The sequence below is a fragment of the Myotis daubentonii genome, chromosome 1 (genome assembly GCF_963259705.1).
Source record: "Myotis daubentonii chromosome 1, mMyoDau2.1, whole genome shotgun sequence".
NCBI classification, from domain to species: Eukaryota; Metazoa; Chordata; class Mammalia; order Chiroptera; family Vespertilionidae; genus Myotis; species Myotis daubentonii.
In genome coordinates, this window is record NC_081840.1 from 21,044,961 (window position 1) to 21,057,364 (window position 12,404).

The window sequence follows — 12,404 nt, forward strand, 5'->3', positions numbered from 1 at the left end:
GCCCTGGCCAGTGTGACTCAGTTGGCTGGGCGTCATCCCGTGCACCGAAGTTGCCAGTTCAATCCCAGGTCAGGGCATATGCCCAGGTTGCAGGTTCAATCCCTCATGGGGGGCATATGGGAGGCAGCTGATTGATGCTTCACTCTCACATCAAAGTTTCTCTCTCTTTCTCTTCCTTCCTCTCCCTTTAAAAAAAACCACACACACAACTTTGCATAAATTCTACTTTTTTAAAAAACACATGTCAGTGCAAATTGCCAACCCAACAGCCATTCTATTCTCCTCTCCTCTCTAACAAAAAAAAACACACCCCAATGTTATGGGTGTGGCCACATGCCCAGTTGAACACTCCCTTGCAAAATAAGGTGGTTGTAAGACACAGTTCTGACCAATAACATGTAACTAAAAGTCTACTTGGTGAGGTCTCTGGCTACTGTTTTCCTAGAAAGAAAGAAGGGACACACTTGGTTGGCATGCACCTTGAATGCTTCAACTATCCTTTCTTTTCCTCTCCAGAATGCAGCTCTGATCCCTGGGAACAACCAGTCATTCTGCTACCATGAGAATAGGTCCCAAGCTCCAGATGGCAGAGCTGGAAACTAGAAGGGGAAAGGGTCATGCAGGACCGCACCAGCCCTGCCCTGCCCTGCCCTCCTCTGGGCTTCTTGCTGCAAGAAAAATCATGCTGTTTGATTCAAGTACTGGGGTTGAGTTTCTGATGGATGTAGCCAAATTCAACACTAACAGACACACAAGGACACCTGAAAATCAATCCACCCTAAAAAAGCAGGAGTTTGAAACTCAAATGGAAGTAGAAGCCAGTCAGACCAAATGTGAGTAAATCTGACCAGGTGTATTACAGTAACAAGTGGCCAAGTGGCGAAATGGAGAGGGCAGGTCGCATGTACGCGAGCACTGTTACCAGCTCCAGCCAGCTCCAGCCTTGTGGGAATGCCAGCCCAGCACTCCCACCATGCCAACACTTCTGATTTTAGAAAGAAGCCCAAAATTTAGATTTTCACATGAAGTTTCCTAATTTATAAACGATAACAACCAAATAAAAAGAAAAAAAAATTAAACTCTGCCCACATCAAACAAGACATGACTATAGGTGAAATTCAGCCTGAAGACCACCAGTTTTCAACCTTTGTAGAGATGGTTAAGGCAAACTAAAAAGGAGAAAAGTCTAGAAAAATAATGGTTAGCAATATATTGGGCACTTATGTCCCAGATTGTATTAAGGGCTTTACGTCTATGACCTCATTTTTTCTCTCTAGCCACCCTTACGGAGTATGTAGTATTAATATCCCCGTTTTAAGTAACTTGCTCGGTCGGAGTCATAGAACTAATATGCGGCAGAGCCAGGATTTGAGCCCAGGCCGGAATGACCCACCTGCATGATCCCAAGACCTGGGTTGTTGTCCACTCGTGTAAGGAATGTCCACTGCACCCAGAAAGCACAAAAACTGCTTGGGATCCCTACTGGTCAACCTGTGGTTACGTGAGGAGCAGCCTTGAAGAGCCTTTCCAGTCAGTTCTAGCAGAGACCCAAGCTTACATCCTCTTCGTTACTAAAAACAGCAGAGCACTGTCCAAATACTTATTCACTAGTTTACTGCATGAATGAACACTTGTGCCAGGCTTCTCCGTTATTAAAGTGCTTTTAATTGCATATTTCACTTAATCCCCACAGCAACCTGGTAGTACTGTTACCACTATTTGACAGATAATAAAATGGAGGATTAGAGAGATTAGTGGACTAGTTCAAGATCCAGGCAATTAATTAGCAGAGCTGTCACAAGCCCTGGTCTTCTGATGCCAAGTCCTGTGCTCTCTCTCTTCCAGTGGACCCCTTCTCTGCTTCCTTCGCCAGCGCTCCCAACTCTGCCATCTCGCTTTAAGGTAACTTGTTTGAACTAATTTCCTACTTAACCCTAAAGTAACTCCAATATGTCTGACAAGCCCAGGTACCATAGTTACAGTTTCATGAATAGCTTCAACATAGAATATAGTCAGCGAGAGGACAAAAATAAATATATCAAGTAATACACTCGGAATGTAAATGGGCACACACACAAGTCTTAGGATCTAATTTTAGAAAGAAACAGCCAAAAAGTCCCACACAGCACAGTGAGCATCTGGCCCCGGGGGGGGGGGGGGGGGGGGAGGCTGCCCACACTGCTTTGAACCTCAATTAACCCAGGGAGAGAAGGAATCCTGGAATTCTGACAGGCATTTCGCTGTCAGATACACCCATTAGACAAAGAAGAGAATGACTTTTTATCATGTTCTCCCAGAAAAATGCTAATGCTCATAGTTTAAAAAAGAAAAATAAAAAGGAAATAAGCAAGTATTCCAGAAAGGCTGAAACCCTACAAGGTTCATCAGAGTCTGTGACTCTGGAGTTATGTGCTCACAGAACTGACTCTTGCTGGAAGCCAAGGGGAAGGGGGTGGGTAGAGGAACAGTGCTTACTGACCCCAGCTGAGGAGCCCATTTGGTATGGGGGCCACATCGGGCTTCAAGGCCATAGGTCATTCCAGGACATCCTGGCCCATCACAGGCTCGCTCACCTGACCACTACAGGCTGTAACCTCCTTCACAATTAAGTAGACCTGTAGTCAGTCTTCCTAACTGCCAATAATCACAAGAATATAAGTTCTGTTATGGCAGGGAACCTTGTCTCTTTTGTTCACTGAAATATGCCAAGTCCTAAAATGGTGCCAGCACACAGAAAGCTTCAATAAATATTTGTTGAATAAATGAATAAGTCATCTGGCATTGCGATGGATCCTCCTAGAACTATAGTCTAAAGTGGCCAGAGGCCAAGAATAGATTTCCATTAACCCAATCATCTGTTTGCCCCTTTTCTCTTTAAAGATGTACCTTACTACAGTTCAAGCTTCTTGAGATCCAGGTTGGGGCTGGTATGTCTTCTTTCACTGTCTTTTTATATTATACGACCACACCCATAACCGTGCCTCCAATGTTCCACTGTGATCTGCCAACCCCTGGCCCTATCACAGTATCACTCAGCTTCTAAGCTCCCCATCACACACTATGCACTTCATCCCCTCATCCTTTGCAATGTCAAATGCATACCTGTTCTGTGACAGACACTGTGATAACAAAGATGTACAATGGGAAGACACACCCTTGTCTCCCAGAAGCTCACATTTCATGAGGGAGCCAGACTTGTAAAATGTTAGACTACAATGTAATAAGCACTATAATGGGGGTGCTATGGCCAAAGGTCACATACTAACAACCTTCAGGCCAAAATTTTTTTTTTTCTTTTCCTTTTTTAAAAATATATTTTATTGATTCTTCCACAGAGAGGAAGGGAGAGAGACAGAGAGCCAGAAACATCGACGAGAGAGAAACATCGATCAGCTGCCTCCTGCACATCCCCCACTGGGGATGTGCCCGCAACCCAGGCACATGCCCCTGACCGGAATCGAACCCGGGACCCCCCCAGTCCACAGGCCGACGCTCCATCCACCGAGCCAAACCGGCCTCGGCCAGGCCAAAATTTTTATATTAATTACTAACCTCTAAAAATTGTTGCTTTCATATACAAGTTTAGACTGCCAACATCTCTTGCAAAGTCAGAGGATCTGGCAATACTGGGCCTGTGTTTCCCACAGCATCAGTCAGCTCTGGCTATGTAGTGGTTACCCCTTTAGAAGGGGCATTGGCCTCCAGTTCCCACAATCCCCCCAACTCACACTCCCCCTACTGTTTTCAGGCAATGAGGCCAAGGGTCAGCTGCCAGCTTTTCTGCGCTGGCATGGTTGGTATCCTAGAGTAGAGAAATGATTCTCTGTACCCACATTTCTATCAGTGACATCCCCTCATCTACTCTCAACCTACTATGGGCCCAGGAGCCAGACGACAGAGAAGCCAGGTTTCCTGCTGTCAGAAAACTCAATGTCTAGTGGGACTGACAGACACATAAAACAAAAATTAGCATATAATGTGAGATGTTCTATGGAAACTGAGAGGAAGGAGCCCTACCTCAACCTGGAGAAGAGCTGACTGACAGAGGGGATTACCCTGAAGCAGACTCTTGAAAAGGGCAACGTTTTTTCAAACGGACAAACGAAGGTGAAGCTGCCGAAAATAGTACCCTGGCATTAAAAGTATTGCTCATCAGGATTACCCACCCTCTCTACAAAGGAACCGGATAAATTCCCGTAAGTCTGGGCTACTCAGAGGAAAAGTTTCCAGGAAAATAAGGCCAGTACTGATCCCCTTCCTGCCTGACACTGTAGGAAGTGCAGGTCCCCATGAGATGTCCAGGTGTGTAATCTAACTTGGTGTCACCAGCATGCCTCACTGGCCTTCATTCAGTAGAAATAACAACCTGGATTTCAACTAGATTTTGAAACTTCCCAGTCCCTTGCTTCAGCTAACTTTACAAAGTTCTTCCTTGAGAATAGAAAGCAATGCACCGAAACTATTCCAGCATCGAAGATAAAGTGTTTCTTTTTCATTTCTAACTCAGATGACAAATGCCCAGGAAGGGAATTCCCAAATTAAGATAGGAGAAGAGCTGACATTAAAGAGAAGAAATATGGAATACTAATTTGTAGCATTTCCTCAGATTTTTTAACACCCACCTCTCCAGTCAGAATCGAAGAATTCTTGCCACTGAGGGGATTCTCGGCTTGAGCTGACTCCTGTTGAGCTCGGCGACCCATCTTGGCCTCCTATAAGAAGAAATGAGGGGCACTGCTGACCCAAACATCTTTGAGCCGCTATGAGGACAAGAGTTCTGGGAAGGTAAGCAAGAACTGGATTTATGAATACATGGTGAAGTAATCTGAATATATTCTTAGCAAATGCTCCAAACCCTAAAAGCAACTAAGGTCAGTTCTCTTTGGTAGAAGAATAGGAAATTCATGGGTTAATGATCATAAGGTTTTCATTTAACTACCATAGATCATTTCTACCCAAAGAAATGAAACTAGAAATTCCTCTGGAATGGGCAGAGACCTCATGCCACAGTTTAAGGAAGAGTGTGGTAAAGGCTCCCATGTTCATGCAGGATTTTAGGAAGACCTACTTTCAAAGCTGCAGCTTGACGTGAGAACAGTTATCAAAAAAAAGTTTTTGAGAGAGAATTCCTAAATTCCATGGGAACTGCCAAAAGAGAAATACAGGTAGCGTCTGCTTTAACGTGTAAACTAAATTGGAGTTCCGTTTACAACATGAAAGAAAATCTCTTACAAGAATGTTGAGACATCAGCTTTGGAAATCAGAACACTTCACATTCTGAGTCATCAAATGAACCATCTGCAGGTTTTCCCCAAAGTCCTCCTGCAGGGGAGGCTCTATATCTCAAATGCTTCACAACACAACAACAAAACTTTATTTAGGCAGACCAATGGGTACTAAAATATTTATCTATTCATTTGTTGGCTTTTTAAAAAAATCTATTTTTATTAATTTCAGAGAGGAAAGGAGGAGGGGGGGAGAGAAAGAGAGAAACATCAATGATGACAGAATCACTGATCCGCTGCCTCCTGCACTCTCCCTACTGGGGATGGAGCCTGAAACCCGGGCATGTGCCCTTGACTGGAATCAAACCTGGGACCCTACATGAAGTCTTTAGGCCGACGCTCTATCCACTGAACTAAACCCACTAGTGCCATTTGTTGGCTTTTAAAAGACAAAATAGCATTGATAGAAATACTTTCAGACCTCACTTGATATAGTTTCATTTGATCTCAGAATAACAGGGACTGGGATTAATATCATTTTACAAATGAGGAAATCAATGCCCAGAAAGACAATTAAGTGGCAGACATAAATCTCAAAGCAAAATCTTCTTGTCTTCAAATTCTGAGTTCTTTCCACTATACCATGCTGGAATCTCAGTTTTATGATATCCTAAGAACTATCTGTACCAACAAATTGAGAAGGGGTACATGGGAGCTGCATAAAAACTCTTACAGAGTGTTTACATTTCAAATATTGTTTTTAATATACTTTTATTGATTTCAGAGAGGAAGAGAGAAAGAGAAAGAAACATCAATGATAAGAGATAATCACTGATAGGTTGCCTCCTGCACACCCCCCCCACTAGGGATTGAGCCTGAAACCCAGGCATGTGCTCTGACTGGGAATTGAACCGTGACTTCATAGTTCCTATGTCAATGCTCAACCACTGAGCTACACCAGCTGGGCCATTTCAAATTTTAATCAATCATTTAGGTTTCAGAGATGATGGAAACAATCTTCCTGATAATAAGCAGCTCATTTTTTTCCCCAAGGCAGACAATTCCATTGCTTCACTTGTGTTATGCTTTTCCATTTATCACAGCATTGGATATATAAATATGGCATACCATAAGCAGTGGTTGTGCTGAAACAAAAATTCAATAATCTTGTCTCTAAATGCTGTTTATAGATAACTGCTCTAAAAATTAAGTATTTTAAAATGTTAAACTTTTCGAAGACCCCGTTATAAGTCCACATGTATGGCTAATAGAAAAACTATTTCATTACCCAATCTTATATATTTTGAATGTATAGCCTGTTTATTGTCCATCTTGCCTCACTGGAATATAAGCCCCATAAGGGCAAGAACTTTGTTTTATTCGCTGCTTTATCTCCAGTGCCGGCATTAAGAAGGGTTCAGCAATCTGGAGCAGGGGCTGTGTGTAACTTAAATAAGAGTCCAGAGACGAAACATAATTTTGAAAGGCATTTGGGGGTCAGAGGAGCCTAGCTAAAGAAACTAAGATCTCCTCGTCTCAGGACACCATGCTTTTTATTAACACAAATTGTCCTGAGGTGAGGCAGAGATATATACATCAAAGGGTCCGGTTTCATTTACAGAGGCATTGTCAGATTTGGGAAAATCGCCTTTGGCTGTTCAGGTGTTTGGCCAGTAGGAGGCAACAACATGTAGATTAAGATGCCCTGAGCTGTCTGGCAGCAAACGATCAATTTAATGCATCCTTTTCAGGTTTGGGGAAATGCCCTTGCTACTCCAGATGATTCAGCCCTTGCTGACATGCTGGAATTGGCTTCCGGCCCTCCAGCACCTATGAAAACGGGCTCAATAAAGTGTTAGTTGAAAAGATGAACGAAGAACTACATTTATATAACCCGGTACTACACAAATTCACATATCAGGAAAGCCTGGTGACCTAATATTCTCCTTGGTCAATCAAGCAACCTGCTTCGTCCTAGAACAGGGGTTCTCAACCTGTGGGTCGCGACCCCTTTGGGGGTCGCCTAAGACCATCGGGAAACACATATAGAATTACATATTGTTTTTGTGATTAATCACTATGCTTTAATTATGTTCAATTTGTAACAATGAAAATACATCCTGCATATCAGATATTTACATGACGATTCATAACAGTAACAAAATTACAGTTATGAAGTAGCAACGAAAATAATGTTATGGTTGGGGGTCACCACAACATGAGGAACTGTATTAAAGGGTCGGGGCATTAGGAAGGTTGAGAACCACTGTCCTAGAACTATTTGTTCGTATGCTTCAGCTCTCCCTTAGGGAGGTGCTCCTATCCAGCTCCTTGGAGGACAGCAGATGCTACCAGGGTATTAAAAAACAAAATAACACTTAAGAGATTCCACAGTCCACAGCGCAGGCTAAAGCTCTGCCCGGTGGCTCAATCTTTCAGTAAATGTACTCTTGACTATTCTAAAGGTAAAAAGGCTTGGAGGGGGGTGTGAATGGAGTTAAAACAAAAAAATCGCTGAACTTGAGTCTTGAATCCAGCTTGGTTTGTTACTGACCCTCGATTGGGTGAATCGCAGCTGCAGAAGAGCGGCAGCGAACGTCTTCTAATAACTTAGCAACCGCCAGGCGCTGTGCTAAGGCTTTCCCACGCACAATCCTATTCCGTCTTCACTGCAACTCCTTAGGGCAGACAGCAACGCCATTCCGAGACGAGGAGCCCGAGGTTCGAACGAGAGGTTAGCTTTTTTTAGACCCTCGCAACAGCTTTAGACTCCATCTGACCTCTGGGCCCCAGCACTCAACGTTATAAATCTGAGCCTTGCTTTCCTTAACTATAAAACTGAGGAAAAGCCTCGTTCCCCGGGGCTACGGGCCAAAAAAAAAAAAAAAAGCCCAGCCCTGCCTCCCCTGTATGAGACAGTGCGGGTTTTATGTAAGTTTGCCATAAGGAGAGTCCGACGGGAAAGCTCTAGAATGGGCGCAAGGACGACCCTGGCCGGGCGCCTCGGGTCACCCGCAGAGCTGTCCTTTCCAGGGACGTTCGCCCCTGGGGCTCCAGAAAGCCAAGGAGAACGGGGCAAGTTTCCACTGACCCCGGAGGCCGGCGGGGGCGGTTTCCCACTTCCTGGGGATTTTAAAGAAAGCGAACCCCAGGCTGAGCCCCCCGCGGCCCGGGGGCGGGGCGCGCGAAGCCCCCGCCTCCTCTCCGCCTCCGCAGTGCGGCTCCGGCCGCTGGGACCCGCCGCACAGGCGCCGCCGGGAGCCGGGCCCGCGGAGCCGTCCCTCCCCACCCGCCAAATTCTGGCCCCAACCCGCCTCCCGCCCCCGCCACAGTCCTCACGGAGGTGGCCGGGCCGCGGCGCCGCTCCTCGCCCAGGTCCAGCACGTCCTCCATCTCCGCGGCCGCCTGACGTCACTTCCTGGAAACCTAGCGGCCCCTTGGCGTCCCTGACGATGGCTCCGCCCTTCCGTCCCGAAATTTAAAGGGTCGAGGCATTATTCCTGGATTCTCTGTACCATCCTCCAACTTAAATATTTCCTAAACGCCTTGCTTGACATCCGGAAGAAACCGCCAGGTATCACATTCCGCTAAGGCTGCTCCTGTGGGACAGTGGGAAAACATTTGCCCTTTTTTAAATACGTAAGTTATTCATTGCAAAGCACCACTACTAATAGTAGCGATTATTCTGATCCCTCCCATTTATATAGCTCTTTACAATGCACAGAGGACCTTCACGGTTATTAGCTCCTGTGAAGGGCATAGCAACCTTGTATGGGAAGCAAGATATGTTGCATTATCTCCATTGCACAGATGAGGAAACGGGCTACAAGGATCAGGTGTTAATAAATGGTTTATAACGGAAAATGCAATATACATAATCTCTGTCTTCAAAAACGTCACAGAGAGGCGGAACCAACACATCAAAACCCCTAGTAGTAATAACTTGCAAAAGTCAAATAATCCTTCCAACAACATAAAGTAAGCAGCAGCAATATTCAATGATTCCACAATTGAAGATGTGCAAAGAGATGGCTTGAGGGAAATCATTAAGCAGCAGAGCTAGGCGCCTTTCTGGCACCGTATCTTACTGGAGTATTTTTCTTCAGCCCTTATTACTGAGTGCCAGCCATCCTCCTAGGCCAGTAAAGGAAGATATCCCTCAAATTCCCAGTGCGAGGGCGGAAGAAGCTTTCCTTTACCCTCTGAGTTCTTTTGGCTGGTCTAATAATCAAATCGATAGGAGACAGACTAACAAGAGAAAAAAACAAAATTTAATTACATAAGTATGGGAACCCCATATATATGAGTCAGAGACAAAAAGGGGAAAAGAGGTACATGTGACATTCTGAGCTAAGGATGAAGTAAGACACCTTGGGGCATCAGAGGGGATGAATATCACTGCAGGAATAGAAGAACAGATGTTCAGTAATTAGAGGTTTGCCCGGCGCTATAGATAAACAGAGCTATAGATACAAAAAGTTATTTCTGGCCCTAGCTGGTTGGTTCAGTGGATAGAGCATCCGCCTGTGGACTGAAGGGTCCCGTTCAATTCTGGTCAAGGGCATATGCTGGGGTTTCGGGCTCCATCCCCAGTAGGGGGCGTGCAGGAGGCAGCCAATCATTATTCTCTCTCATCATTGATGTTTCTTTCTTTTGTGCTTTTCATCATTGATCTCTCTCTCACTCTCTCTCTCTCTCACTCTCTCTCCCTCTCTTTTCCCTCCCTCCCTCTCCCTTCCTCTCTGAAATCAATAAAAATATATATTTTTCAAAAAAGTTATTTCTGGTGATAACTCTTATTATGGTAAGGCCTCTAATTAAAGTCTTTAAGGGAGAAGTAAAAGTTTATCATGAGCCCTCAGGGGCTCCATTGTCTTCAGCTCAAAATAATTCACATGTCTAAGTGGCACATCTTGAGGAGGCCTGTTCTGAACCCCTTCACCAGCCTAACGGGGCAAGTAAGTTGAGTTTTCATCGACTCCCCATATAAGATACCAAGTCAATACCACTGGCTGTGTCCCTGGCCCTGGTCATCTGGGACTCCCAGGTGATGGGCTCATGGCTGTGAAAGGGAGCAGTGTCTCCAAAATCGCACTGGGGGTAAGGCCTAGATGGCCACTAAGCAAAGACTTGGAAGTGTGAGTAGCAACCCTAAAACTAAATACCCAGTAAGTTACTCAGTTCAATCATTCATCCATATGTTTATTGGGTAGGGTTGTGACAGCAACAGCATTACCTGGATGTCAGAAGAATTGAGGTCTCATGCTAGCTCTGCTGATAACTACCTGGGTAGCCAGGCAGAGTCTCTCTGGACTCAGTTTTTTTCCCTGTAATTACTCTTAGAGATTATCCCTAAAACCTTTCACTTACTAACTCTGATTCTCAGTGAGAATATTAGATTTTTTAAAAATATTTTTTTTATCGATTTCAGAGAGGAAGGGAGAGAGAGAGAGAGAGAGAGAGAAACATCAATGATGAGAGAAAATCATTTTTTCCAAGGCTGGCTGAATTTCAGAGGCATAGTTATATTCATAGACCTGCAATAGGCTCCTCAGCCTAAATGTCAGTGGTGATACATACAGGCTATATGACCTTAGACAAGTTATTTTTAAGCTTTCTACACCTAGGTTTCCTCATTTGTTATGCAAATCACAATAATGCCCACGCAAACCAGAAAGCCCCTATTAAATATCACCTCCAGCACTCATAAGCAGCGTGGCCTTTTATTTTATTTTACTTGTAAATGTGTTTTTATTGATTTTTAGAGAGAGAGGAAGGGAGAGGGATAGAGAGATAGAAACATCCATGAGAGAGGAACATCGCTGATCGGCTGCCTCCTGCACGCACCCCTACTGGGCAACCAGAGCCTGTGCCCTGACCAGAACCTCTTGGTTCCTGGGTCCACGCTCACCCGCTGAGCCACACGGCTGGGCAGCAGTGTGGCCTTTTAAAAATCTCTCTGTGGCCCTGGCTGGTTTGACTCAGTGGATAGAGCGTCGGCCTGTGGACTGAAGGGTCCCAGGTTCGATTCCAGTCAAGGGCATGTGCCCAGGTTGTGGGCTTGATCCCCTGTTGGGGGCTTGCAGGAGGCAGCCAATCAATGATTCTCTCTCATCATTGATGTTTCTATCTCCCTCTCCCTCTCCCTTCCTCTCTGAAATCAATAAAAATATATTTTTAAAAAATCTCTTTGTGCCTTAATTTCTTCAATTGTGAAAGGATCCACCGCTTTCCGGGGAGGGGTGAACATCCCCTTTTGGTTAGTAACCTAGGAGCCAGGAGCAGGAACCAGGCCTGGCTGGAAGGGCCCTGGAAGGCTGGGGTGAGGTGGGGGTGGGTGGCAGGGAGCAACACTGATTTCTAAGAAAGTGATTCCATTCAGGGGCTAGTCCTGTGCGGATTCTCTCCTGGGGACATACCTAGAAGCTCAGGTTGAGGAGGAGAAGGAAAGCGGAGAGGAAAATTCCCCTCACCCATCTGGGAAATGGGCTCCTGCCAACTGCTGACTTTGCGCTCGCTGACGCAGATCCCCGCGGAACCCCAGGCGGGAGGGAGGCCACGAACATCTGGAGGACATTTCTGCGAGCGCGGCTGCAGCGCAGGGCTCGGGGGAGGGAGAGGTGCACTTGTGCGCACGCCGGGCCGGGCCGAGAGGGAGGCTATTCCCCGAGGGTCCGGCTCGCATCGCTCTGCCTCTCTCCAAGCCCCTTCTCCCCAGCCCCAGCCCCAGCCCCAACCCTCCCAGCTCCGACCCGCAGAGCCTCTGTCACTGGCAGTCTCGCCACGCCAGAGGGCACCCTCGATCTGCCGGAAAACGCCACCATTTTCAGCGCCCCTGGAGCATCTCCAAGCCTCTCCAAGCTGCCCGACTCCAATCTTGTCAATGAAGAATCAGGGCCAGGATAGCCGCGGAGCTGAACCCAAGTCCAAGCCCGTTCCAACCCCGGGCGTCACCCTTCACCGAGGTGGGGGCACGGCCGCCGCTGCCCCGGCCCCGCGCACTCGGGACCCTGCCCAGTGTCCGGCCTTGCCCGGGGCGGCCCGGGACGCGCGGCCAGGGAGGGAGCGAGAGACCAGCCCAGGAGAGGACGGACTGACAGCTGGAGAGGGAGAAGGAGTTGGGGGAGAGAGGAGGGAGGGGATTCACCCGAGTAACTTTCCAGAAAAACAGTCAACGTG

General features: G+C 46.3%; 1 protein-coding gene across 1 annotated transcript in view; it reads right to left on the reverse strand.

Annotated features, from left to right (window-relative positions):
- Positions 1 to 8,694, reverse strand: part of IFT43 (intraflagellar transport 43) — a 73,266-nt gene extending 64,572 nt beyond the window's left edge. Inside the window, exons 1-2 of the mRNA XM_059689697.1 lie at positions 8,565 to 8,694; positions 4,623 to 4,712 (exon numbers count right to left, since the gene is read on the reverse strand). Coding sequence (XP_059545680.1) covers positions 4,623 to 4,712; positions 8,565 to 8,618 — 144 coding nt within the window. The 5' untranslated portion in view covers positions 8,619 to 8,694. The remainder of the gene's footprint in view (positions 1 to 4,622; positions 4,713 to 8,564) is intronic.
- Between the last annotated feature and the right edge of the window lie 3,710 nt (positions 8,695 to 12,404).